We start from the raw sequence: 26,926 nt of genomic DNA on the forward strand, positions 1-26,926 counted from the left end.
GGTGAGAGATAAAATCCCGAATGTACCCCTAAGCACCGAGACCACATGCCCAGCCTCAGAAAGGCTGCCAGAGAGGAATCACAGCTTCTCATGAAAAAAACAAAAAATCAGTCCTGAAAACATACAAGGAACATTATACAGAATGATCAGGTTATATTTAAGAATATATATGGATATGCATATATAGATATGCACATATATATGAATTTATATATATATGTGTGTGTATGTATATTAAATGTATGAATAGAACAACAATTAGTGAAAAAAGAGGCCATGAATTTGAAAGAGAGTGAGAAGGGGTATGGAGGTGGGTAGAGGGAAGGGAAAGGGGGAAATCCTGTAATTATATTATAACCTCAAGAATAAAAGAAAAATGAACCATTTAAACTTGTACTTGATCTTTAAACCTTAACCAGAATCCCCTTCTGAGTTTGTCCCTGTTTATGTGTCCTTAGCATCTAGAGATGGGCCCAGTGGCAGGTCACATCGGGATGAGCTGTAATTACCTGCTTCCACAGATGCCTATGATGGTCTCATTGAGGCTAAAATCATGTTGTGCATATGCCCTCTATCCTTAACTCAGAAATGTTAGTCAAAATGAACTGGAGTCTAGAACGTCCCAAAGCATCTTCTGTGGCCTGTTAATGGCCAGTGCCTAAAAAGCATTTTCTCATTTGCTTCCCATTAGCGCCTTTGATAACCAAGTTAACCAGAAAACAACACACATCCAGAAAACGTGTGTCTATGTAAGCAGACAGTGGAAGCCTGTCTTTTATTGGAGCTTTGGATGTCCATCAATCTCTTTTACACTGGGCCTCTTGACAGGGCAGCCCAACCCTTTCCAACCCTCAGTAACCAAAGGCTAGGCACACATATGGCACACCCTAGAAAATGCTTGTTGAATTGTCCTGACGGCTGACGGCGTCTACAGGCCAGCTCCCTGGAGAAGTTGACCATCTGCCAATATAGCTACAGTGTGTTTGAATTATGTTAAGTAGCTGACAAAGTTCAAATGAGGAAGAAAATTACCAATCCCTCCTGGAAGTGGGCTGTGAGAGAAAGGCTCTCTTGCTTCCAAAATGTCCTAACATCTTGTTTAAAAACTGACATCTGTTTGCCTCCAGCTTGCTTCTCCCAATGTTTGCCAACTGGCCAACAATGTTTTTGTCCTTACCAACCCTCTTCCCTCATTGCGCCCACAGCACTGCCTTCCTCGGCTGGTGATTTTACAGGCACTACCATGTAAGTACTGTGTGAGCACCAAGGGCAAATATTCCCCCTCCCTTAAATGGAATCTTAAATGGACCCAGAGTTCCTAAACTCTGCAAAAGTATCCACAGCACCCAGGCCCCAGCCTAGTCCTGTTGCTCTCCCCTCTGCTTCTGTACTGTCCTCTTAAATTATAGACCTGGTACCACAGAAGACAGTGAGCACTTGTTCCCAGGACCCAAGTCCTTTTGGAAAAGACTGCTTTCCCACATATGGCTGTTGATCCACTTCATACTCCCCTCTTTCTGGGAGAACTGTGTGGAGTCTCCCTCAGCCTCTCCCAGCTCTCCTAGAATGTCTCTCTGACTCTTCTCTTCCTCCTGCCCCTACCTCTGAGAATTCTGTGTTGAACCCTCCTGGAGTGCTGCTGGGGTATTCAGAAACATCTTACACTCCAGTGTAACTCTTTCTCCTTCAAACCCAACAATGCTGTAAGGTGACTGCATCCCTAGTCATCAGACAGCCCTAAATCTATACTTCACCCTTGCTCTTCACGGAATGCTTCTGTCCCACGGACAAAGGTATTTTCTAGGTACTTGCGTCTGAATCCTGTTACTAAAAATTCACTGTTTCCCCTATTCAAATTACTTTTCTCTTCCCAAAGCTCCTTTCTCCCACTGTGTCTCCATGCCACTATTTTATTAATGCATTAAGGAAGGAGATGATGATATGAGGAGGAGGAAGAGGAGGAAAAGGAAGGGAGGGGAGAGGGAGAGACAGAGGGAGAGAGAGAGAAGAAGCAGATAAGAGACCTTTGCTTTGGAGAGCAGCAGGAGAATTTGAGTGTTATACATACCCTCAAACAGAGGTTAAAGATGTAGATTTCTAGGACCCACCCCCAGAGACTCTAATTCAGGATGTCTAGAGCCCAGGATCCTGCATTTTAACAATGTCCCTAAGTGATTTTGATGCAAGCAGTTTTAAGTCACATTCTGGGAAAAATGGATTTTAGCAGTTGAGTGTAGGATAGAACAGTTTAAAATGTGTAAATGCCCAGAGGTGGCTTAAAATAGAAGCAATAAACTATTATAAAGCTATGCTGCTTAGGGATTTTTACTATAACCAAAGACGTGGTGGAGACCGTAGAGATCATTCAACTTCCTCATAGGAGAGAAGACAGACTAAAACTCAGAGGAGCTGAGTTCCTGCTGAGAATGACACAGACCCCAGGCAGAGTGATTTTCTAGTCCAAGGATGTCTTTTGTCTATGGAAGTAAACAAGGAAATACACTCACACTCACACACAAACACACACATGTTTCAAACAGTTTTTTAATGTGTAAATAAATTCATGCCTAAGGCTCTTTTGAATATGCAGAGCGTGGTTCAGGGGAGAGCTCATGGCTGGGGTTGTACATTTCTAACAAGCTCCCAGGTGATACTGGTCCACCACTCACCCATAGAGCAGAAGTCTCAGTAGGTAAAATAACTGCTCTTCAGGTATTAAAAAGATGGCCTATTTCTCTGAAATGAGCACCTGGGCTGTAGAAATCAGCCTTGCCCAGGTATCAGGCAGGTTCCGGTGTGAACTCTCCACAAAGCTGCCTCCAAGCTCAGCCAACAGAGTCGGAGAAGGTGGGATGAATGAGATACTGTAGGCGATGAAGCTGGGTGGTTACTACGGAAACATTCACAGGGAACTTGTGATGATGAGATGACAATTGGACTTTGAAAAGATGTAACCATAGTGCTATTCTTAAAGTCACATTTGCAATTACATTGTTTCATTTTGAAATCAAAAGTAAATGCCCTTGTCTAGAAACACATGGAGGACCAAACAAAAGCATCATTTGAAACTAGAAAGTCAACTTGCCCGTAGTGCCCTCATTAAGAACAAGAGCTGATGGCACCAAGAGTCTTGGTGCGTGACTCAGGGGCACTCTGGTGCCACACAGCCTGTGTTCAAAACTCAGTTGTTATCCTTAAATACTATGGGGTCTGGAGCAATTCATTTAACCTCAGTTTTCTTGTCTATAGAATGGGGTTATTGCAAGAGTTAAATGAGTTTACTGCCAACAAGGCACTATGCATGAGCCTGACACATTAGGACTAACTCTGACTATCCCCCAAGGCATGGATGCCGCCAGTGAACCACGGTTTTGTGAGTTCCTAGGCAGCAAGGGGACGGGTTTGCTTGGTCACTGTGGAGATTTAAGTTTTTGAGGGAAGCACATCACTGCTTGGCACCTCTCAGGCATTGCATGAGCTACGAGCATGAGCTAGTTCTCAGTTTTACATTAAACTCATACTCCATTCCTTTCGATGACATCATACGTTGAAAATGGGATTTGGACAGTTACCACAATAAAAAAGCAATCCCAGCACAAAAATCACTGCAGAACAGGAAATGAAGGGAGAAATATCCAATCTGATCCCAGCTTCTGAGAAGTTATGCAGTGCCCAACAGGCACACACATCTCATTAGAAAGTAACTGTGGTTAGTTAAAGACAAAATTAAAATACTTGTCTTTGGGGATTGGGAAATGCTGGTTAAAAGATACAAGCTTCCAGTTAGCCAGGAAGAATAAAGTCGGGAGATTCATTGTACAACATGGTGACTACTGTTCATAGCAGTGCATTGTACACTTGGAAATAATAAATTTAGGTAAGCATGTCTGTTGATTAGCTCAGTGTGGCTGTGTGTGTGTGTGTGTGTAAAACCATGAATATATACAATTTTAATTTATAAAATACTAAGAAAATACTTTTTCTGTCAGTGAATGTACTTCTATTTTTAACTACTAAATTATAAAGATGTAATATTTAATACATTGCTTAGACCTAACATCCTAACAGGCCTAACATGGAGAAAATAACTAAGAAATAAAGCTACCAAGAAACAAAGAAAGTTTGGAACCCCCTGTACTACATTATTCCCTTTTTACACATACTAAACCCAAGTCAGGGAACATCTATGCAGGGCAACCAGAGCTGGACTCTCCGCAGATACAAAGCAAGGACCACCTCTTACTTCACATTTACAGGACTCACTTTGACTCTGCAGACTTTAACTGGATCCTTTCGGGAGGAAACTGTGATAGACCTGGGTGTTTCCATCTTCAGCCTAGAAGATGGATGGTCCAATCTGGAAAAGGCTAAAGGAGTTGCTAAATCTGTGAGCAAGGGATGCTAAGATGGAGACTAGAAGAAAACTTACAGATTTGATCGGGCTAAATCGACACTAGTGAGAAATTCTCAGGAAAATCCAATTGCAGGTCAAAGCTATGAAAGCTGTGGTACTGAGTCAAGCCACAGACAAGGCAGATGCTCTCTGGTACCACAGGGAGGTACATGGCTTGGGAAGGGAAAACAAACTTAACTAGCAGAGGGTTTGGATCAGAAAACAGTAAGGGCCTTCCTTGGCTACAGAATAAAAGTACAAACATAAATGGGTCCCTTCCATTTGAAATCTGTTTAATTTGAGCATTTAAGTAGCCCCAAGGGCTGAGGGCCTGACATGTGGCATGCTCTAGGAGACAGAGAAGGCATCTGTATTAGCATACCCAGCTTGGGGAGTTACATATACAAAAAATCTCCAGCTAAAGGATCGTGCTCTATGGAACATTTAGACGACGTCTCAGTTTCTTAATGTAATCGGATACTTGGAACTTTCAAAGTAAAATGCTGGCTTAGAGAATCAGTCTAGACACGTGTAGGTTCACTGACTAGAAAAGACTGAAGGCCCACAAGCAGCAGAAATAGAGGACTTGCTACAGAGCTAAGGACAGGGAGAGCAGCTGATGGCCTCAAAACTGCACCTGCCCAGGTGCTCTCAATGGGCTCCACTGGTCACAGCTGGGCTCCCAGCTCTGGAATGGACATGTACACATGCAGAGGGCAGGGCGTGATCAAGGCATCCCTAGCTCCTGGAGGATAGAACTCAGTGTTTTCTTCTCTGCCTCTTCAGCATCTGCAATGTCCTGAGTGTTGAATATATGTTTTTCTGCCTTCCTAGACTGGCCACGAAGCATTTCACTTTCCTGAGCACCTACCCACCTGGCCCCTGCTGTCCTGGGTCTGCCTCTTACTCTAGAACTCCCTGCCTCTGATTCTTCAATCTCACCTCTTCACTCTGCCCAGCTCTGGGACATTGGTCTTGCACCTGAATGCCAGAGTGGGAAAGCCTCGAAAAGATACCGCAGACTATGTATCCAGAGGAAACACAAGACTGCAGAGCAGGTATCTGCCCCACTCTCCATATAGCAGCACATAAGGAGTAAATAAATATAAGTTAAAACTCCCTCTTAGAGAGAGGGAACCTATCTGGGGTCAGATGGAGAATTCTAGAGAAAACGACATACAATTTCAAGAACCTAGAGTTTCTGAAGATATCCAAAGAAGAGCTCTTTTCCTTAAAAGAAAAAAAAAATCTTTAAAGAGCAGGAGGGGAAGCAAATCGAGAACAAGAGCAGTTGTTAAAAAGAGACTGTGGCTCTCCCAAAGTTGTTGAGTGTTTTTTTCCTGGGAAGCTCGTAAATATTTGGTGGGTCCTATACTTAGACTAAAGATGGTCCAACAGGTTTGGAAACTCACTATGCAGCCAGCTCACTCAGAGGCTGCCAACACTGGGAGACTGTTATCCTAGGTTTCTAGTGGCGAGGGACAGGTACCAGATGGTGAAAGTCCATTGTGAATTTCCTAGTCATGTCTGAGAACAAGGTCTTCGGGTCTAAGACAATCTTCATAAGACCGGCATTTTCTTGGGGTTGAGATAGACAGAAGAAGTTTACATACACTGTCAGGGACACTCCATAGGCTTCCAGCTGAAGGAAGCTTATCGATCATCCAATTCACTTTGAAGTGAAGAAGTGCAGGCCCAGGGAGCTGCATTAACCTGCTCAGAATCCCACAAGGTCTGGCTCACACTGCAAGCACCATCCAGGACAGCTAGCTCCATTCTAGAGACATGCCCCCTTCTTGATACTACACTGAAGTAGTCTGCCCAGTAAGATGGAGATGTTCTTATAGGCATCCAAAGAAGGGTGGGTTTTTCACTGATCTTATTTTGGGGGATTTCCTCCTCCACTCAAAAGAGATCTATCTTAGAAAGTGCACCCCAGCCATGTCCTACACATGAACCATAAGGCAAGAGAATGGGGAAAGATTCAAGCATCCCTGAGAGGGAAAGTGGAGAACAAAGGGTTAAAAGTACCAGTGCTCACAGAGAAAAATTGTCCCTCTTGTTCTCAACCTGCACAAAGGCTCTCCAGGAATTTGCAAGACTCTCAGCATTTAAGCTCTTATATGCAAAGATCAAATTAAATCCAACAGATCAGAAAAGGAAAGGCATTTGAGAACAAAGTCTCAGTCCTGAGGGTCCAGGCAGAATGAATCAAGTGTGTATCTGAGCGCAGAACCATCTGCATAGGAGTGGGAAAGGTCCAGAAGAACCATTCCCAACAGAGCACTGGACAGCATCCTACAGAGAGTGCTGGAGAAATGCAGGGGTGGACCTGGGGGTACCACCTCTGTAGTGAGGTCCTGTGACCTCTGAAGTTCTGGGGCTCAGAACCTAAGGTAGCACATGGTATTGAGTCTATCAGAGGAAACCTCATCTGGGGAGCTACCTTGATCTTCCTCACAGGAACAACAACAAAGTCTGCAAAGGAAATAACAAACATGTTTATTCAACACCTAGAACTATGCTAAGCCTAGTAATTATGGTGGTCTGAAAACATGTCAGACAAAAAGTAGAGAGAACTGGAGGACTGTAAAAGTGGGCCAGGATAGGAAGAAGAAATTAGATGACCTCCTTTTGGAGCCAAGAGATGTTTTGTGGCATTGGGAGAGAGGAGGAAGAAATAATCACTGGCTGTTAGGAGACCTCTGATGAACCCTGCACCCCCAGCAGCCCAGTTACCCTGGCTCAAAAGCCAGACATTTCAGTCAGATTCTATGAGAGTTAAACTGCATATCAAGCCTGATGCTGGAAATGGTGCATCACAAAACCCACCAGGAAATGCTAGATAACATTTCTGTTATCAATTTATGTAAATGTTTCTGGTAGATGGAATCCACCCTCCTTGACATGGTAATTGCTGCACCAGACACCATGGAAGTTTGGCGTGGTGCTATGTATAATGTGGAATTCACAAGGGTTCTTCCTCGATTCCCTAAGGCCCTATCAGTTATCGGTTAACCAAAAAATAAAGTACTTGTTATAATCCTTGTGAATTAAAGAATTGTACTGGGCCAGGTTATAGATCCACTCCTAGAGAAATTTTGCCTGGGATTAGTGATAATCAAAATACACAAATTTGAGTTTAAGATTAATAGATGCTAATCGGGACTCCAGGAAAATAGTATATAGCTACTCTCGGGGAAATAGTCTCGTCACACCATATCTTCTCAGAAAGCTCCAACTGCCAAGGTAACTTAGCCTAGCAGTGGACAGCATAGTCTAGACATGTACTGTAAACAGATCAGTTGGCTAGGGAACCCATCTGTGGGAAAGATAGTCAGGAGGTCCCCAGACTGCCGTCTGGATTTGGCATACTATAGTAAGGCTGGCTGACTTGGTACAATTAAGCTAGGGGCTGACAAAGACCAGGGTATACTTTGAGGACCTGCCAAGCTTACAGGTGAGTATCAGGACTGAGAGGAGCAGAATAACCCCAGAGCTCTGTAAACTCTGTAACTGTTAGGCTGGAAAGCATGGCTCCCGTTTCCCTCCAAAGGCTTCTTCTGAAACCTTTAAATAAAGCAATGATAGGAATACAGACAGTAAAGGGAAAGCAGTTTTGCAACTGATGCTAAAAAAGACCCAAGCCTTTCCTATCATATACAGCCATCTCTGCCAGCCCCGGTTTTCCTATTGCTTAGAAGGAGTCGAAAAGCATGCTGGGAAGGTTAGCATAAGTATCTAGGTACAGGCCCTGAGGGTTATCTAGACCCAAGCCTGACTTGACCTCTGTCTGAGCTTTGCATTTGGCAAGAAGCCTGGGGATTTCCCCAGTTTGCACATGGCAGACGCTCTCCGTGGGAAGGGAAAAAATTAATTTGACACAAGCAATCAATCCCATTGGAATGTTTGCGTACACTGGGCCAAGCAGAAATGGATCCTAAAGGGAGTACTTCTGGGAGGTGATGGGAATTTTAATGCTGAAAAATGATACTGTGTCAAGAGCCCAGTACAATAAAAGCAGCAGATGCATTTGCACCCGAAGCATGATCACACGCATGCACACACAGAGCGCGTGCACATACAGACTGGCCATTCTCCTGGAGAAGGCTGTCAAAGTAAAGAACTGTCCAACTACCCGTAATGCTGATAGTTCTGCTGAGTTCTGGTTTTATGTTTTCTATTCAAAACGTTTAGAGTTTGAAGAATGAAGCACCATCCAATCCCAAAGGCTACAGAGGCCTGTGAAACACTTCCAGTGTGATTCCTGTGGTCCCCAGGTTTGACGAAAAGTACCAGCACCCCTTACCACAACCTAAGCAACCCTTGGAAATTACCTGCCGCTTCTTCTCTCCCTCAAACTCATATGGGCTAACAGGAAATCCTACAGACTCTCTTGCCGCTATAGTGGTTGTCTCACCAACTATGGTTTAGTAAGCTCCTCACTGGGATTTCTGTCTCTTACTTTGCCTCTTCCTACACAATACATATCAGAAAGTTCCTAATTCGGCTTAAGTCGCAATTTTATCGTATCATTTTAATACTTAAACTATTTTATAATTTTATAATTTAGAAGATAAAATCCAACTCCTGGAATTCAAATTCTGAATCCAGAAAACAGAAACCCCCAGAACTCACTGCATATCTCCACACCCTTTCACCCTGCAGCTTCCAGTTCTCCCTCACCTTCACATGACTCTCTGGCTCTGCTGCATTTTCCCTCTGCTTAGAACCCCTTTCCCACCCTAGACACTTCCCAGTCATCACTCTTGACAATGGGTCTCTCTTCCCAATGCCATTCACATATATCCTACTCTATGACCGTCATTCCACGAAAATCCCACCAGGCTTTACCACTCTTTAGCTCTATGGTAAACATGGGATGATATAATGCATTTTAAAGAGTAACTCATTGCCCTCCACCAAAATGTCAGTTTTCAGAAGATGCAGGAAATGTGGGGTAAGGAGATGAAGTTCTGTGTGAGAGAAAGCAAGCCAAGTTGGTAGTTTGCTTACCCTGATTGTCTTGTTGAGGATGTTGCTGAGCTGAGTTTACACATGCCCTGGGGAGAGATGGTTTCTTTGTTGTCTTCACTGCCTTCACTCTCTGACTCCAGGAAGAGTTCAAGGATATGCTTTACAAGAGGATCAGTAAGTCAGTCCTCCTCATACCTTGGGAGAGCTGGCAGTCCCTAATGACGACATTATCTAGAGCACTTGACACATTCCTAATTGCAGATTTGGCATCCAAAGACATGGGCTGAGGAAATACAGGCTTTTCAGCACAGGCCCATAAGTTCCAGAAACTTGGCTCTGCTTGCAAAACACTAGCAGGGCCAAAATGGATTGAGACCATCAAAATAATTCTCTCCAAAGGAATCAGTGTCCCTGTTCACTGAGCAAGGATGCTAAGTCATACCACGAGCTTGAGCCTCACAGGGGATGACCAAGCAGTCTTGAGCTTACAAAGACAAAGACTTCTGGTGGGCAAAATGTCTCCAGAAAACATGGCAGAAAGATCCTAATACCACCTAGCACCTTGCTCCTGTACCCTGCTTTCCCCATTCTCTGCCTGCTCTCAATTCTACAGGGAGCACTAACACTGTGGATGGGACATGCACTTGGTATGCCCAACTTTGATTCTGGCCTCAGAGACAGAAAGGGACTTTCTCAAACAGATCAATATCAACACCAGTCTCCTGAAACCCAGACCACAGCTCTTAACCTGGATTCAACCACCAAACACCAACACTTACTAATGCCAGTGAGGCAGGGTCTCCCTCTAAGGGTCCAGGCTGGTTTAAACTTGCCCCTTCCTGCCTCCATGTCCCAAGTGCTGGGACTACAAACATGTCTTGCCCTGGCCAGCATGGCAGCTTTATTCTCAATCCAGATTTGCCTGGCCTGGCCTAGTTTGCCAGTCTTCTAGTTCCTGCATTCTTCTCAGGGGGCAGAGCTGCCCTCAGCCTAATAATAAAAATAATAATGATAACAATAATGATAACAACTACAACAATAATGCACTGTTTGAACTCCAGAGACGTGGAACGAGAGCAGTACATGAGACACAAAGTTTTCTGTGTTAAAATAGGAAAAACCACTTTAGCTTATAACAACAGTGAGAAAACAGCTCCTCCAAAGAAGAGAGTCCAGCCTGATGTTGGAGTTCACTGTCTATTAGGGACTAACATCATTTGAAAGAAAGAGGCTCAGTGGATCTGGTTAGTTTGGAAAGTTTAAATGGCTTGGAAGTCAAATCCTAGCAAGGTACAGGGAAAACCAGACCCAGTACAGACTCCTCCCTAAATGTTTGTCAGACTTATGAGTCCCAAACACAGCCTCTCAGAAAGCAGTTCTCTGTGGCCAGCTTAGTATGGAGTCCATCACCACTCCATCCTTCCCATGATCAAGAGCTCCCTGAACACAGACCGTGCGTGCCTATCTGTACACGGCACAGACTATGTACCAAGCACTCACTAAATGCTTGCTGTGAGAATGAATGCCAGCATATCCTTGTATGTTTATATGCATGTAAGGACAAGCATGTGTATACAAGCACATACATGTACAAAGAACTTCCTATAGCTATGCAGTCAGTAAGTTAGAAGCATAATTTCTCAACCCTTGTTTTTCCAAATCACATTTAACTTGGGTAATACTTTTGAAAATGTTATATACTTTCCTCTTTTGCATATCCTTACATATATTTAACCTCCCCCATGCTCTACCAGAAGCATTTATTTGCCTTGGGGAAGTTCAGGATAGTTACAGCAGCAGGCAGAGAGAAAATGCCAGTGCTCAGCTGTTGCTATCCGGGGTAGGATTTTTTTAGTATGCAGCTTGAATACCTAAGCCCCCGTGAGCATATCAGGAGCCAGCCTGGGTGGACTGGCAGGAAGGGTGCTTTGGACCAGAAGTAACCAGTGCTGAGGATGCAACATGGAGGGGCTATTGCCATGAGGAAAGCAGGAGCGCCCTCCTTCAGCATTGGGGGAATGTGGGACAATTTAGAGCACACATGTGGGACATTTAGGGCCTCAGCCATGTGTTACTTAACTATCCCATCTCAAGTCTAGCCAGGTTTGAAGGAAGGTAGTTTTAGGAATAATCCAATAGGTCAAGCAGTATCTAAAAACTCAGGGATCGACAATCCCTCCCCTCTCCAAATAAAAATAAAACAAAACAAAAACGGCCCACTTCAGGCTCCAGAGTAGAGTTTCTATATTCTTCCCATCTCCTCATAGTTGGCACTAAGCAACCCCAGGCATCCACAAATCTGTTTCTTAGTTTCTTAGTGGACCAGAGAAAGGCTGCTCTGGGCTCTGGTCTAAGTGTCTGCAATGTACCAAGACTTTGACTCCATAGGCAAACTGTGAGGAATTCAATTTTAGTACCATCTATCAGCTCCATACTCAGACCTTGGCGACACCATTGCCAACACGCACAGCAGAGATCAGACTGGATCAGCTCCACACAGAGAGCAGGAAATGTCCACAAGCATTCCGTGCTCCGGCCTCATCCTTTCCCTGCCCCCACCACTACTAACACGAGTCCACAGAGCACCTCTGCAGGCGCAGACCCTGTTCTGGAGAGCAGTGACAAATGTGCAGGGCGTAGGGAGTCTAGACAAGCGAGCAGGTAAATCTTAACAAAGCATTAATCCAAACCAGACCAATCAAGAAGACTGCTATAAAGTGCCACTATAAAACAAACAAAACCTGGGGACAAACATATGAATTAGCCCCACTTTCATAAGTATTATGAGGTATGTTTTCTTTGCATATAGCTGGGAAATACCAAGTAAAGTGTACAACTAAGTCACATTGCTGCCCAGTAGAAAGAAACCCCTAGCCGCTCTCAGCAGGCAGACCCGCTACTCTCCTGTGAGCGTTTCTTGCAAAAGCACATATCACAAACATATCACGAAATGTTTCACTCCAACTCTACTGCTGCCAGTTTCCTACCAGACATGAAAAAAAAATGCAGTCCTTGAGTTTAGAATGAGCTGTCGCTCCTATCCAAGTCCCCTAGCTCAGCTTTCAACCACACTCAAAACCAGAGAAGACCCCAGAGAAGAACTGACAAAAACCCCTTCTCACACAGTCAGCGGTTTTGTTTTCTCAAAGCACTTTCCTTCTACCCTCTCAGTTTATCTCACACCATTCCCATGAGGTATGGCAGGGAAGCACGTTGACCTCTTTCTTCAAATGAGGAAAGAGAGGTCCCATCTGTAAAAACAGGAATATGACCTGGCTTGGCCAATTCGCAGAGCTCTTTAGTGGTGGGGAGGAGTGGAAACCAAGGCCTTCTGGATCGCATCCCTGGGTGATCACAACCAAGGGCAGACAACTGCATTTGCATGCACACTCTGCAGTATCAGAGTTAACGTGCGCTGAAACTCAGAACACGTGTGGCTTTGAGGGGCTGATTTGGACCCAGAATCCAGCTCTTAATTCACTTGATGTACACGGTAAAAGAGGCCAAAAGGAGGTTCCACTGGTAGTCTAAATGTCACTGACAAAGCATCCTTAGACATTCCACAGGAAGTTATCTTTAGTCAACAAGGACAGGCTGTTCCCCTCTCTCCTGAGGATAAAAGCAGAAGAAAAAAAAATATCTAGAACCCACAGTTGTCCTAGTCACCTTTGAAAAGGATCAGAGAGGGGGGGAAGGGAGGGAGAAGAAAAAAGATGAGTGGCCCTTCTTGTATGATTTGAACTAAACAGTGTCCTAGAAAGGAAAAAAAAAAAAAAACCCTAGTCGTATTCCATGGAAAATCTTGGTTATAAATGTCTATCCTTGGGAGAAAGGCAAATAAAATGTGGCACACAACAAAATGTAACATAGCTCTTAAAAGGAAGGAAGCAGAGATGGGTGTGCTGACAAGGAAAGGCTGCCCCTGACTGTAAAGTGATTAAAAACAACTTGCAAAGTAGCACACATAGCACGATTCTTTTTTTTTTTTTGTCACATAAAAGAGAGCTGCGCATTTATGTAAACACATATTTATATAGGCAGCAAGCATATCTATCTGTTAAACTCATCAAAATATGGGGGAGGAATAATATCTCCTGCACAAATGTTCTATATAGATATTATCATACAAAGTATCAATGTCTTTACCCTTCCACCCAACTGAAGAGCCTTCTGTTTCCCTATCCTCACACGAAGGTTATTTGGCCTCTGACGGCCTTACTTTGCACAATGAGATACACGGGTACTTGTGTATTTTACATTTAAAGTAAGGGGAAGAATGACTCAGTTCACAAAGAGTCTAACCATCGCTTCAGCATTTGTTTCTCATCTTAAGTCAATAACCAAAAGCAAGTCGTGGACATAAAGAACAGAAGGGGACATGTCAAGTTATCAGACAAGGATTCTCTGGGTAGTTGGGATTACAGTAGCTTTTGTATCCTTCACACTTGACGTTCTCAAACCACTACACTAAGCAGCATTATAACAGCCCTGAGACAGGAAAAGCTAAGTGTTCCGTAAAAGGGTACCTTAAAACCATCGTTCTTTGTCATCCTATTTAAATATGTTTAACTTAGTGGCAATAAAAACATATCATGTGGATCAAGGCATGTGGAAATTCCCTTTCTGGTTGGTCTCTGGCCACTTTTTTCCCCCCAACCCAAGACCAAAAAATATTCAAGGAAAAGAAGCATGAGCTGTCTGTCGAGTTTAGCAGTTCTCACAGCATCCAGCGTGCCCGCCATCCCCTCAGTACTGACTAGAAGACATACTTGCACATTTGCACTTTCCTACTGGGGTTTTCCAAAAACAAACCAAACAAGCAAAAAAAAAAAAAACCCACCCAGAATGCATCTCTATCTACTTTTCCAGAATGCATCTCTATCTACTTTTCCAGTGCTTATGAAATATGTGGATATTTATAATCAAGTGTTCCAAAGGATCCCCTCTGACTAATTCAGACTCAACAAATAGCTGCATTCCACAGTGTTGATTTTACAAGTCTCTTTGTTTAAGGTAGAATTGCCTGTCCACAAAAATTATTTTTATTTCCTTCACACAGCATTGAGTAACTCCCAAATGGCATACACACCAATAATTAGCTTTTGTAAGAAAAGAAAAATCAGGCCAACAAATAATAGTTAAGCAACTATTATCTGTGAGGCACTGAGCTGGGTACTGAAAATATAGAAAAGTCCAAAGCAAAATAAATGTATATACAGTACAGCTGCTGCATACGGACGTGCACATTGTCCAAGCCAAGGCCTCCAGGTGGTCTTGGGGCCATCAGTTTCTATAAGGATGTGTGACGGTGCTGGTGTCCAAACAAGGATATGTACCTTATTTCCACTCCAGACTCAGTGTCCAGGACACCAGCCAGAGACATCTGAGTCCTATTTTTATTCCCAACCTAGAACCCACAGGCTGGAAAGCAAGGCAGAACGCTGGCATGCTGGTCCGCTCTGACATCACTGCAGAGATCATCTGTTTATGCAATTGCCATTCATTCTCCAGAGATTATGTGCAGTCTGCCTCTTCTCTCCCCAAGCTCCCAGCAGCTCTTCGAGCTTGATCTTGGTGCTCATGCACCAAGGCAACTCAGGTCAGCTTAATAACAGCTCTAGCTTCTGAGTAAGAGACCACCTAGACTCCCACACATCCATAGAAGCAGTCAGCATCCCTTCCAGAATTAGCCCCAGGAATCTCATCCTTTTTTTTTTTTTGGCTGTGATGGAAGCCGTCCGGATACTCTTTCCATGACCTTCTATCTCTTAACGTGTTCAGTCTCTACTGCTGTCTCCAAGGTTTTCTACAAAACAAAACAAAAACAAACAAACAAACAAACAAACAAAAACCACAACCTCACTAGACCTGATAACCCACTAAAATACTTTGCTAAAGTTTAATATAGGTGCATAAAATCACACAAATAAATCTAAAATTTCATGCACCTGTAACAAAAAAAAAAAAAAAGAGTGCTAGTAAATGTGCAAAGATGTCCTTTTGCTACCATTTAATTTGTCTCTTTGCTTTCTCCACCAAACTCCCTGAATGGCTGTCTGTAGTCTCTGTGTTCATTTTTTTACCACTGAACCGGGGTGACCCCATGACTCCTCTCCACATACATCCTGGTGGGGCTGCTAATCCTTTGCATTTTCACCACATGCTGCACCATCATCCTAGAAAACCATTCTGGTCCGACACTTGGTCAAGCATCTCCTTAGACTGCAGTATCTGAGCAAGTGCTGTGCCTGCGCCACTGGGATACTGAGAAGGGGCTGGGAATCCTGGGCTTTCCCTCTGATCTAAAGCTGTGGCTTTATTCCAATGGAACATCTTCAATAGCCACCATCCCGACAGGGAGTCTGGCCAATCTCCTTCTCCAACTGTTGGTGATCAGTTCCTCCTTGCTCATACCCTCCCTTCCCGAACAGTAAGTACACAGGGATGGAAATCCCACAGGAACTGTAGACCCCTCCCTCTCAGCCCCCTTTGTCATTTCCAATTAACCATCTGCCAGACTCCAGGACCCCCTCTAGGCTCACTGTCCAGCTGCCAACTCGACTGTGCCTGCTACCCCCACCCCGTGATGCTCATTGTCCCTGAATTGTGGGGTAAGAGTATAGAAGGTGCGATTTCTCATCCTCATCCCTGCCTGTTGTGCCTGAAATAAATGCAACTCCAAGCTTAAAAGTCACATCCCTACCTAAGTTTGCACAGTAAAGGAAGGAAAGAAGAGAGAGGGGTGAATGGAAGGAAGAAGGTAGGGAAAGAAGTAGAGAAAGAGGAAAGGAGAGAGGAGGAAGAAGGGAGGGAGAGAGAGAAGGAGGGGCCTCCTGAATGTCACATTTTTCATAATTTAGAATATAAAAGGTTCATCTAACCAGCAATACAATAATACTATATATATGTATATATATGTATATATATATATATAGCCATGCTAGTCATACATATAACCATATTATACTGCTAGCAATGTAAGCTATTTATAATATGAATGTAACTGTCAAATGCTCTGTATATCCATAAACACCAAGCAGTCTTGAGAGGAAAGGACTTTTAATACTCATCTTATGTTTAAAGAAACCAGAATTCCAAAGTTACAATTCACATAGTCTCATGATTACTAAGTTCCTGTTCAGCTGAGAAATTCTGCTTCCGGGACTGGCCCATACCTCAGGAAACTCTATCTCCTTCTGCTCCCAGGGAGAGAAACCTGGTCTCCCTCTGGCTAGTAACAGCACCCAGATTTCTACTCTGATTGGCTATTTAGGACCACTGAGGATCCTTTGATGAAATGGAGTGTTTTTCTTAATGACAGTCCAAGTTTGTCTCTATGACAGACTTAGAGGGAGCACTTTAGGGACACCAACTAAGATATGGCATCTTCTTCCTTGTGTGTACAGTATGACTATGATCCCTCTGTACCAGCTGTGATTGGTGCCATCTCCTGGTGGCCAACGCTCAACCCCTCTACAAGAAGCTGCCCAGAGACCTAGCCTGAGCCAAATCCCATTGTACTCTCCTCAGTCCACCTTGCTCTAGCACGTGCCTTCTGGTTTTCCATAGAAGGTGATTTTTCAGAGCCCACTAGCCTGGAGCAGATTCACTTCAGGAAAGCTAATTGTGGCTCTCCAGGCCTTGCTTCCCAGCTTTTCTACCCAAAGGCCTCAGAGGGGTTACTTCATCTGGACACAAAGACTGCACATCCCTGACCCCTGACAAGAGAGATTCTGCAGGAGTTGTTCATCAGGCAGCCTGTGTCCTTGGGTCCTGACTAACCAGTAATTTTACTGAGGTCTACCTTCCATCTGGTCCCTGAGCAAGAAGCATCCTCCTATGGACCAAGGCAGACCCTTTGGCTGACCTTGAGCTCTGCCCCTTCAGGCTGAGGCTGAGAATTTAGTTGAATGGTAGAGAGTGCCCGCCCAGAACACCTGAGGCCCTAAGTTGGAGCCCACAGAGCACAGAACAGATATCCAGGCTCCTCCTGGACCCTTCCTCCAGTAACTGATCTTCCCCCTCCTAAACACTCCATCTCTGCCTCCTGTGTGCCTTCTCCCTCTTCCTCACCCCAGGTATTCCCATATCTTCGTCACCTAAAAAAAGCCTTCCCTCGACTCTGCTCTCCATCCAGCTACTTCACTATTTTTAATCTTCCCTTCACAGCCAAACCTTTGCAGAGAGTCATCTCCACGCACACCCACCACTTCCTCCACACCCACTCCCCGGTCCCTCTGCAATTTCAACTCCACCCCACCTCCACCCCACCTCCCACCCCCATACACGACTGACACTAACCTCGCCTTTACCAATGCTCTCTCTGGCTGAGGAGCCAGTGGCTGGGTTGGCATTTGCTCAGCCTCACCTCCTTCAGCCTCCCAGCAGCATCACGCCCTACTGATCACCTGATTGCCTCCAAATATCACCCTCTCCTGGTCCTCTTCCAGCCCTTCGCTTCAATCTGCAGTTCTGCCCTTGGCCTTCCGTCTTAGGTTCTACAGAAGCTTTTCATTTGTTAGCTCATCTACGCTGAAAGCTCCAGCCACAACTTCTTTCAGGTATCTCCCAAATCTATATATCTGACTCTGGCCTCCCTCCAAGGCTCCAGACTCCCTTCGATATTCGCATACTGAATCAACACACCCCTTAGCTATCTGCTGCCACCTGAAATGCTACATGTCCCAGAGCAATTTCTCCAAATCCTCCCTCTCCTCCTGGTCCACACAGCTGCTTCTCTGCTTCCCAACTCCTGATTTTCACCAGGGGCACATTTATCTCCCACCCACCACACTAGAGCTTTAGTTCCAATCTCCTTGACGCCTGTACATCCAATTTGTCAGGTCCTGTAGGCTCAACCTCCACAAATTCACCTCCATTCCTTGTCTCCCACGGCATCTCAAGTTCAGACTCTCCTAAGATAGCGCAGAGGTCTATCTTATCCAACCAGAAGTCTCTTCCTCTATTCTAAGAGAAACTCCACAGGGCTCTCAGATTCATATTCCTTACTACGCCACTGCCCGTGTTCAGAGAAATTCACAAACTCCCTAGACCAACTGCAGAATGGTCCAACTCATTGACCTTCCATTCAAAACACTCATGCTTAGGAGTCCAGGAAGTGCTTACCAACGCAATCAATCAGTGCGGTCCCCACCCACTTCTAAGCCACAAGTTCCATTCATCCTCTACCTGCATCCTCTGGGTGACATACACTGGACTATTGCCATTTGAGCATTGTGTCCTATTAGTTTTCAGACTGGGAATGCAACCCTCTCTAGCTTTCACTCCAATTCCTTTGTACCAACTGAAGACATAACCACACCTGTAAGTACAGATCACCCATCACTGTGTACTCCTTAGCTTGTTTATTCCTGCATCCGTGTTCCCTAACAAGTACCTGACTCACTTCTAAAAACACCGTGGGGGTGGGCAGGGAGGAGACAACGCTAATTCTCCAAGTCTCTCCTTTGCTTTCCTAAATGAAAGTCTCTGTCCTCCTAACAGATTCTTCCTGTTCCTTCGCTCCTCAGCAGACACGATTTCAAGCAGCTCTATTGATCCAACAACTCTATGGCTGTCAGTCACTTCCTACTTATTTTCCTGCCAGTCATTCACACAAAAGAGTGGTAGGAAGAGTCTCAACAATACACAGAGAAAGGACTGGAAGGGACCAATTCTCTGCACCCACCTGAGGCTCAGCAGAAACGAGCCAGTCTATTCTCACCAGCATCTCCCAGTGGTGTGGGGCTCTGTGGCTAGGACATGGGAAGGGGCTGCAGGGGGGCTAGCATATGTACTCCTTTGTGTAACAGTTAAAAATAGGAGTGCTTTGACCTGTTGTAATAGGATGGCCCACCCCATCCCCTTGGGAAAGAAAGATTAGGATCACCTCTCCTCACAGACTGAACGGTCCTGTGGAGGTCAGATGAAATAAGGTACTGCTTGTCAGAGAGGCACTTAGAGAAACAGAATGCTCCATTTGGAGTAACTATCTGCAGATATTTGGGTATCCATTGCACAACGTATAAAGCCCTTTCACTGTGGCTTATTTGAATCACTCAACAACCCTATAAGGGAACAGTGGTTGAAGAGATTATTATCCCCATCCTATGTAGATGTCCAAGTCACATGGGAAAGTCATTCAGATAAGCAGGGAGGATCACCTTCCTGCTCCCTTGCATGCCCTTCCTTCGAAGACTTTCTCTCCCCTTTCAGCCCATTAAGTCCAAGTGCTCCCAGCGGGAGTATATTTATATTTATATCCATTTCCCTCCTGCTCCTTGGTCCTTCCTTTGATGGTTTTATATACTTCCACGGAGTGTGGCTGCAGTAGACATTCAATATGTATTTGTTAAACAAGTGACTGAAGGAAAGAGACCCAAAGTCAGTCTTCTGAACCCACAGGCAGGCCAGGCTCCTTGCTCCCCTCAGCTGCTGCTCGGGTACCCTCCTTGTGCATGTGAAACTGTGCCCAGCAGCCATCCCGAGGAGCCCACTGCATAACTGCAACAGCAGGCACAAGGCCACACTAACAACTAGGCCCTAGTTACGAGGGTCTCCTGAGCAGCCACTATTCCCAGACATCACCAGACGCTTTATACAATTCTTCTACTTAAGCTTCTCGATCTGTAGAACAAGCATTACTAATAAGCCCTAGTTTGCAAAACTCCTGAAGATGAATGACAGTAAGTGATTTACCCAAGAGCAAACCCCCAGTCAGTGCTGCGTTTATCTGATCCAAGGCAAAAGCATCCCGGCTAATCTAGGGTTATCTGCCCCCATCAGTACTACTGATGACAAGTTTTGTTTGGGTGGTTCCTTGTTGTCCGTGCACTGTAGGATATCCTAGCAGAATGTAAGATCTGACTACAAACTAGAAGCCTACAGCAAACTGTTTTATGAGTTATGACAATCAAAAAAAAAAGGTCTCCAGACATTGCCGGATGCTCCCTAGAGTGTGAAGTAGTATTGCTCCTGGCTGAGAACCACTGTGCTATACTAGGCTGCCTACCTTCAGAGACAAGGCCAAATGCAACCAGGAGAACTCTAGAAAGTAGACCCCTAGTTCACTCACTCTGAGTCTGAGGTTCACAAGCAGCAAGTTTTCATACTTGTAACCTCACTTCTTTCTGTAGCTCTAGTTCATCCCAATACCCCTCTCTTGCCTTGAAGGACATTCAAATATAGTTCGGCCAGTAACTGTTGTATTGGCAGCCCATGATACAAGGACAAAGTCCAGCCTCCACAACCTTACAGATAGCACCGAATGCTAGCAATATATTCTGAGCTAGATTAGCACAGAAATCACCTACCTACAATACAACATTCTCCCTCTCCAGAAACACAGAGTCCTCTCAACACTCCTCCACATGTCCCTGAGCAAGCAAATGGCTAAATGTCCAATTGATGACTGAAGGAGACAGAAGAGAATTTGAAAACTACAATAAGCATTGAGCGGAGTATGCTGGATAGGCTTATGTCAATCTGATACAAGGTCAGGTCATCTGGGAAGAAGAAATCTGAATTGAGAAAAAGGACTCCAAAGGACTGGACTGTAGGCAAGGCTGTCTGGGAATTTTCTTGGCTGACAACTGAGATGAGAGAACCCAGCCCATTGTGGACAGTGCCACCTCTGAGAAGGTGTTTCCCTGGAGTGTACAAGCAAATGAGCTGAGAAAGCCAGGGGGAGCAAGTCAGTAAACAGCATCCCTCCATGGCCTCAGCGTGAGTTCTGCCTCCAAGTGCCCTACGTTCTCATCCTGACATTCCCTTAGTAATGGGCTGTGATCGGGACTGTAAGCTGAAATAAGCCCTTTCTTCCCCAAGCTGCTCCTGCTCATGGTGTTTTATCACTGCAGTAGAACCCCTACCTAAGATACTGGACATAGTGTTTACCTTGTGATGCTTCAAGAGGTAAGAGGATTCCTCTCTTCCCAAATACCTACTGATATTTACTCAAAGAATCGCACACAACGTATGTGATTATTTCAAAGTCTTCCTTTTATATGATCTGGACTGGTAATGATTTGTCTTCCTATACAAACAGGATGGAGTTATTACCTAAGTCTGAGGAACAACACAGTGAGCAAGACATACCATAACCTAGATTCAACAACGGCTTACATTTGGCCATGTCTCTTATATCTCTAAGGGAGATGGAAGCTTTGATGAAGAGTAAGATATTTTAAAGGCTTTGTACTTAACTCCAAATATATATACATATATATATATATATATGTATGTATATATATATATATATAATGTTAATAGGGAGATAGGTCCTATACACTGGAAAAGGCTAAACAATAATACGGTGCCACTAACTCAGTGAGAATATAGACACTGAGGTTTTACAGAGGTAGTCATAAACTGTAAACGCTTTCAAAAAAAGACAGAGCACTAATCTTGAAGAATGTGTCGGATTCGGAGGCTATGGAGTAGGATAGGAATGAATCTGTAATAATAAAAATGCCTCAGACAATGGGGAGGGACACTGACTACAACTGAGCAGCTAAGCATGGACTTGACACATAGACACCAGGGAGTTACTGCAGGTTCATAAACCAGGCAGTCACAGGTGAAAAGGTGTGTTAGGGAGTGTTAGGAGCCCCAGGTACAGGGCAGAGGTGAGACAGACTTTGGGATGAGAAAGGGGGCTGTAAAAGGAGTCCAAGGCGGGGTGGGTGCTGCCCTCGGGCAGTCACCCTGCGGATGAGCAACAGGGTCACTATGCAGAACTGTGCAGCAAGGTCTGATAGAGAGGAGGGAGATCCCTAGAATTAATGCCAAGGCCTTAAACATCGAGACTGGGAAAGAGAACATGCCATGTAGAGAATGGAGACAGTGAAGAGGATACAGTGGTTTGTGGGGCTGGAAACACACAGAGAAAGCTCAGCTGAACTGAGCTGAGCTTGGCCAAAGCCCAGCTAACAGCATCATTCCCAGTGAAAATGTCTGGATGCGGAACCAAAGCTCAACAGAGAGTTGGACACAGAGCTCCCAGCAACTCCTTTTTCCTTTGCCTTTTTCCTAAGAAGGAGTTTCTCTCTTTTGCTCACCAGAGCTAAGCTATGAGTTGTGTTATGGAGCCTACTCTTCTGTCTCGTCTCTGGGATCCCACGCAGTCACTTCTGTCTCCACAGCTAACTCACGCTCTCTCTCCTCTCTCTCACCCCCAAACTACCTAGGACAAAACCTCAAAGCTCCTTTTCTGACAGCAGTGCTCCACCCTGTCTCTTGCTGATAAACTACACGTGTGCCTATGTCCTCTTTGCCATCCCAGATGCCGACGCTGAGTGCCCCTTCCGATCCTGTGCTCCCAGAATCAGCTCCAAGGGTTTGGTTTTTCTATTCCTCCTGCTCAGCCTGTCTGCCCCATCATCACACCAGAGCTCACACAGCCTTTCTGTGGTCTCCAGGATCCAGACTCCTTTCTGCCATCCCCAAAACGAGACCTCCTAGCCCTTCTTCCCCCAACTCTCTCCTTCTGGAAGCATCAACTACACCATGCTTCCAAATCATCAGGACCACTCCTAGCCATCCGTGCTTGAATCCACATGTCCGGCTCCAAAATGACTTAGATGTCCACATCCAATTCTTCAAATACAAACATGCTCTAAGCTAAGCACATCAGTCATCAGTGATAGCCCATCCATGGGCTCTCAACCCAGCTATTTCTCACCACATCACTTATGTCAGGAAAACTCAGCATTTCTAACTGTCATGATGTCTCTCAGAGTTAGCCCTGACCCTCCATCCTTTCTGCCATCCACCTCATTCTTGGATGATCTCAGCATCTCCCTTGATCTTACCTTTATTTTTTTTTCACGCCATTAATAATATCTCCACTGGACTAATCTTTCCAAACACTACTTATGATGTCTTTGCTCAAACACCAGCAATGACTCCCGTTTTCCCTTGAATCATGTCCCAACTCCTCCTCAGAATGTTTCAGGACTCTCTTATTTGTTCCTATTATTTATTCTTAGCCAACCCTGTCCCTCACCCTTACTAAGTTACCCCTTCCCCCTCAGTCAGCCCAATCTCCTCAAAACCCCATCCTTTTCATCTTTGCCCAGTCTCCCTGCCCCGCCCACTTCAAAGACCAGCCTAGGCACCACCTTCTCTGGTTCTGACAGCTCTTAACTCGCAGCGTCCTAACCTTTAGCCATCAGTTAATTAGCCATCTGTAAGTTCTTAAGGACAGAAACTACTGTGACCATTTCTTCTGTGTGTTCCACAGCACCCTGGACAGCACAAGATTGCCAGTAGGTGTTAGAAAGTCCTTGTTCAATCATTTCTGTCCCAGTCCTGCAATAACCTATCTCTTTTTCAGCCTTACAACCATGACCAGTAAAAGGTTAAGATTTGATTAAAATTTAAAGTCTGTAACAAAATTAAAAAAAAAAAAGAAAAAAGAAAAACCCTGTAACATAGTTTGTCAGGCTTGAAACAGAATTCTTAGGAAGACAATCAGGAATGTATCGATCTACACTATACCATAGGACAGTACACTATGCTATAGATACAATCTATGCTATGGGATACTATACTACACTCTAGGATAGTGTGGAGGAGCATAGCTGACCCTATATCCTTGTAAGTGCAAAGAAGTGAATCTCATTTAATCAGTTGGTCACAAGAACTAAAAACAAAATCCAAATAATCAGAAAGAGGTAGGCAAGACAAGTAAACTGACTAAATTATTTAAAACATGCCTAATTAGAGACACCGGTATGCCAGAGTTTTGACAAATTAATTGTCGGTCTGGTCTTTGTACATGCAAATTTTTCCACCACAAAGAAGGGGGTAATCCTGGTGGGGGAAACTTTGGACAATCTGTTTGATTTTTTTTTTCTTTTTAGTTGTTCAATTGAATAAATGTATAATCCAGCCAGCCAACCAGGTACAGAGCTATGTTTCACAGAAGACATGAATCAAAAAGGAGAAGGTTGGGAAATATAGTCTATCCAGACTTAAGAATCCCTAACAGGGGACTCTGATAGACTGCAAGTGGGGTGAAGGTCAAGGGCCCAAACACAGAAGGCCATGAAGCAGAAGGTGCTCTTCTAGACTTCCCCCTTACAGCTTGCCACAGGTCGTCAATCACTTGCAGGTTTGTGTACAGAGGATTTAAACTGCCTCTGATTCTAAATGCGCATGAGATATAGCCTCTCTTTACCACCACCACAGCTGCCACCACATCCTTGAAGCCAGCAAGACTGCCCTGTGGAAGGACATTACCCCGTAGGAAACTGACCCCAGCCCACTTCTGACTCTGTGATCTGAGACCAGCTCAGACAATGTAAACTATTTGAAAGGCCCCAGGGAAAGCAACAAATTAACAAGTCTCTAGAATTGGAAGCTACAAAACAAATAAATGCCTATCAGAAAAAAAAGTAAGGAAGACAGGAAGAAGAAAGGAAGAAGAGAGAAAAGAGAGGGCAGGAGAGGAGAGGGGAGTGGAGGGGAGGGGATGAAGAACATGAATTCATACTTCAGGGTAGAATATGAATTCATACCATGGTGGGTTTTCCCCAGAGCTAGAAAATACAGCTGCTAGGCATGGCTGGGGTGGATGTGAGTGGGGTCTGGAAGAGCTCCTGGTGAATGTTTCTGGATGTCACTTAGCTTCCAAGAGCCTCTTTCCCTAGATTCAGGACTATAAACCCAAGACAGACACCTCTTTAGAATCCAGACTTTGGTGTCTAAGACAGGAGAGAGGAGCGGGGGGGGGGGGGGGGAGTTGCTGGTGTCTAAGACAGGAGAGAGGAGCAAGAGAGAAAGGGGGGGGGTGAGGAGGAGGAAAGTGAAAATGCTGACTCCAGGATGGAGGAGGGAGGAGGGCAAGCTGAGCCCTGGAAGCAGGACAGGATGACAGGAGCCTCCTCCCCTTTCCCAGACCCTGGCATCAACTCCCGTCCTCCAGCTCTTTCCTCCCCAGACCAATTAGAGATGACCATATGGGCCAATTAAGTCTTGACTTTCAAAGCCACAAGTTCCCCCACAAAGAGCCGGGACTCCTTTCCCTAGAGTGGTCCTCCAGGGCAAAGCAACAGGGTTAGGAAACAGATGGGTGTGCAGCCTCCAGAGCTAACCTGACCCCTGACCCCGACCAGTTCATGTCCTCTGATCCAACTTTCCCGAAGGGAGAGCAGATGCGTGGGGCGCCCATAACTTATCAGAGTCCTTGGGACAAAGATTTCCAGACAAAATGGTTGCAGACGTGTGGGGAGCTGGGGAACTGCACAACGGAGGTGGTGGAAGCTACAGGTACAGGGGACATTGGTGATGTTTGAAACAGGGCTACAGGTGGTAGGAGATGAGGGTGATCAGTGTCTATTCTGGGGAAGTGACTGTGGAGCCAGAGAACAGGAGCAGCTACAGACAGGCTGCCTGGGAGATACAGAGGCGCAAAGGCTGGAAAGCTATCCCAGGCTCCACAAGCTGCAGGCAAGCAAAGATTTGGTGGGTGTGTATTAAGAGGGACGCTAACTCGTACTTCCAGCAATAAGCGATTCTTAGGTAAAACTCATCGGTTCCCGGAGCTGGAGAAAGAACCAAGCAGCAGGTCTGAGGTGCCTCCGATCCTCCCAGCGTGTCCAAAGTCCCAGATGCCGCTTCCCCACACGCACCCTGCAGGTTCTCTCATCGCCTGGCTTCTGCCTGTCAGTCTGCAGTCTGAGCGCCTGGCGACCCTTGCTGCCCCTCTTTGCACACCAGGGCCCCGAGCCCTGGAGGGAAGAAGGGATACCGACCATGGGCGACCCGGGAGCCCCGCAGATAGGCACTGTGGAAGTAGGGAGCCGAGGGAGGGGCCGGGACACCGGTAGCTGAAGCGGCGCGCTGCAAAGTGATCCAACATCTCCCAGAGAAGGCGGCCCAGGGGGACCGCCTCCCGCCTCCCCAATACAGACTCCCGCAACTGGGGTGAACGCCGAGGGGCGCCCAGCCCCCACACCCTCCCCCAAAACGCAGCCAGCGCCGCCAGAACAACGTGAACCTCCGCAACTCCAGCCCCGACGATCGCGGGGAGCCGCCTCCGATTCGCTCGCCCGGGCAGCAGCCTGCCTGCGGTCCCCAAACTTGTCCGAAGACACCGCGTCCGAGGCGGCCGCCCTCACCCGCCATCCCCGAAACCGTGCCCGAGATCTTACCTGTCCGGAAAAAGGCGTCCACGTCCGAGTCGGCGGCTCCCCCTTCCTCCGATGCCCCCTCCGGGGGGTTCATGACTGGGGGAGGGCGTCCGCGGGCAGCCGGGCGCCGGCGAAGCCTGGGGCCGAGGGCGGCGCGGCGCCCGGTGGGCGGAGGGCGCGGCGGCCGTGGCCACGGAGCCGGCAGCCGCGGGGCTCCGGGACGCGGGCGCGGGCGCGGGGCGGGGGGCTGCGGCGGGGGGCGCCGAGCCTCCTCAGGCGGCGGCGCGCGGCGGGCTAGGGGCGCCTGCCGCCGGTCCCCCCATGCTCCCCTTCCCCGGGGCGCTGGCCGCCTGCTGTCTAGCCCGGGCCGGCCCGGGGTCCCGGCTGCCTGCGCGCCCGCGGTGCCCGGCAGCGGCAGCTG

At 46.0% G+C, this 26,926-nt stretch overlaps 1 protein-coding gene across 4 annotated transcripts in view; it reads right to left on the minus strand.

Moving 5' to 3' along the window:
- Nucleotides 1-26,679, minus strand: part of Kalrn (kalirin RhoGEF kinase) — a 603,829-nt gene extending 577,150 nt beyond the window's left edge. For 2 of the 4 annotated variants that reach the window (XM_085832156.1, XM_029470420.2), the window contains exon 1: nt 26,527-26,679. In XM_085832156.1, the coding sequence (XP_085688282.1) occupies nt 26,527-26,599 (73 nt within the window). In that variant the 5' untranslated portion in view covers nt 26,600-26,679. The remainder of the gene's footprint in view (nt 1-26,526) is intronic. The other 2 variants (XM_085832161.1, XM_085832159.1) reach the window with 1 other exon arrangement.
- Between the last annotated feature and the right edge of the window lie 247 nt (nt 26,680-26,926).

Source organism: Mus caroli, unplaced genomic scaffold (genome assembly GCF_978045245.1).
Source record: "Mus caroli unplaced genomic scaffold, Mus_caroli_1 scaffold_17, whole genome shotgun sequence".
Taxonomy (NCBI): Eukaryota; Metazoa; Chordata; class Mammalia; order Rodentia; family Muridae; genus Mus; species Mus caroli.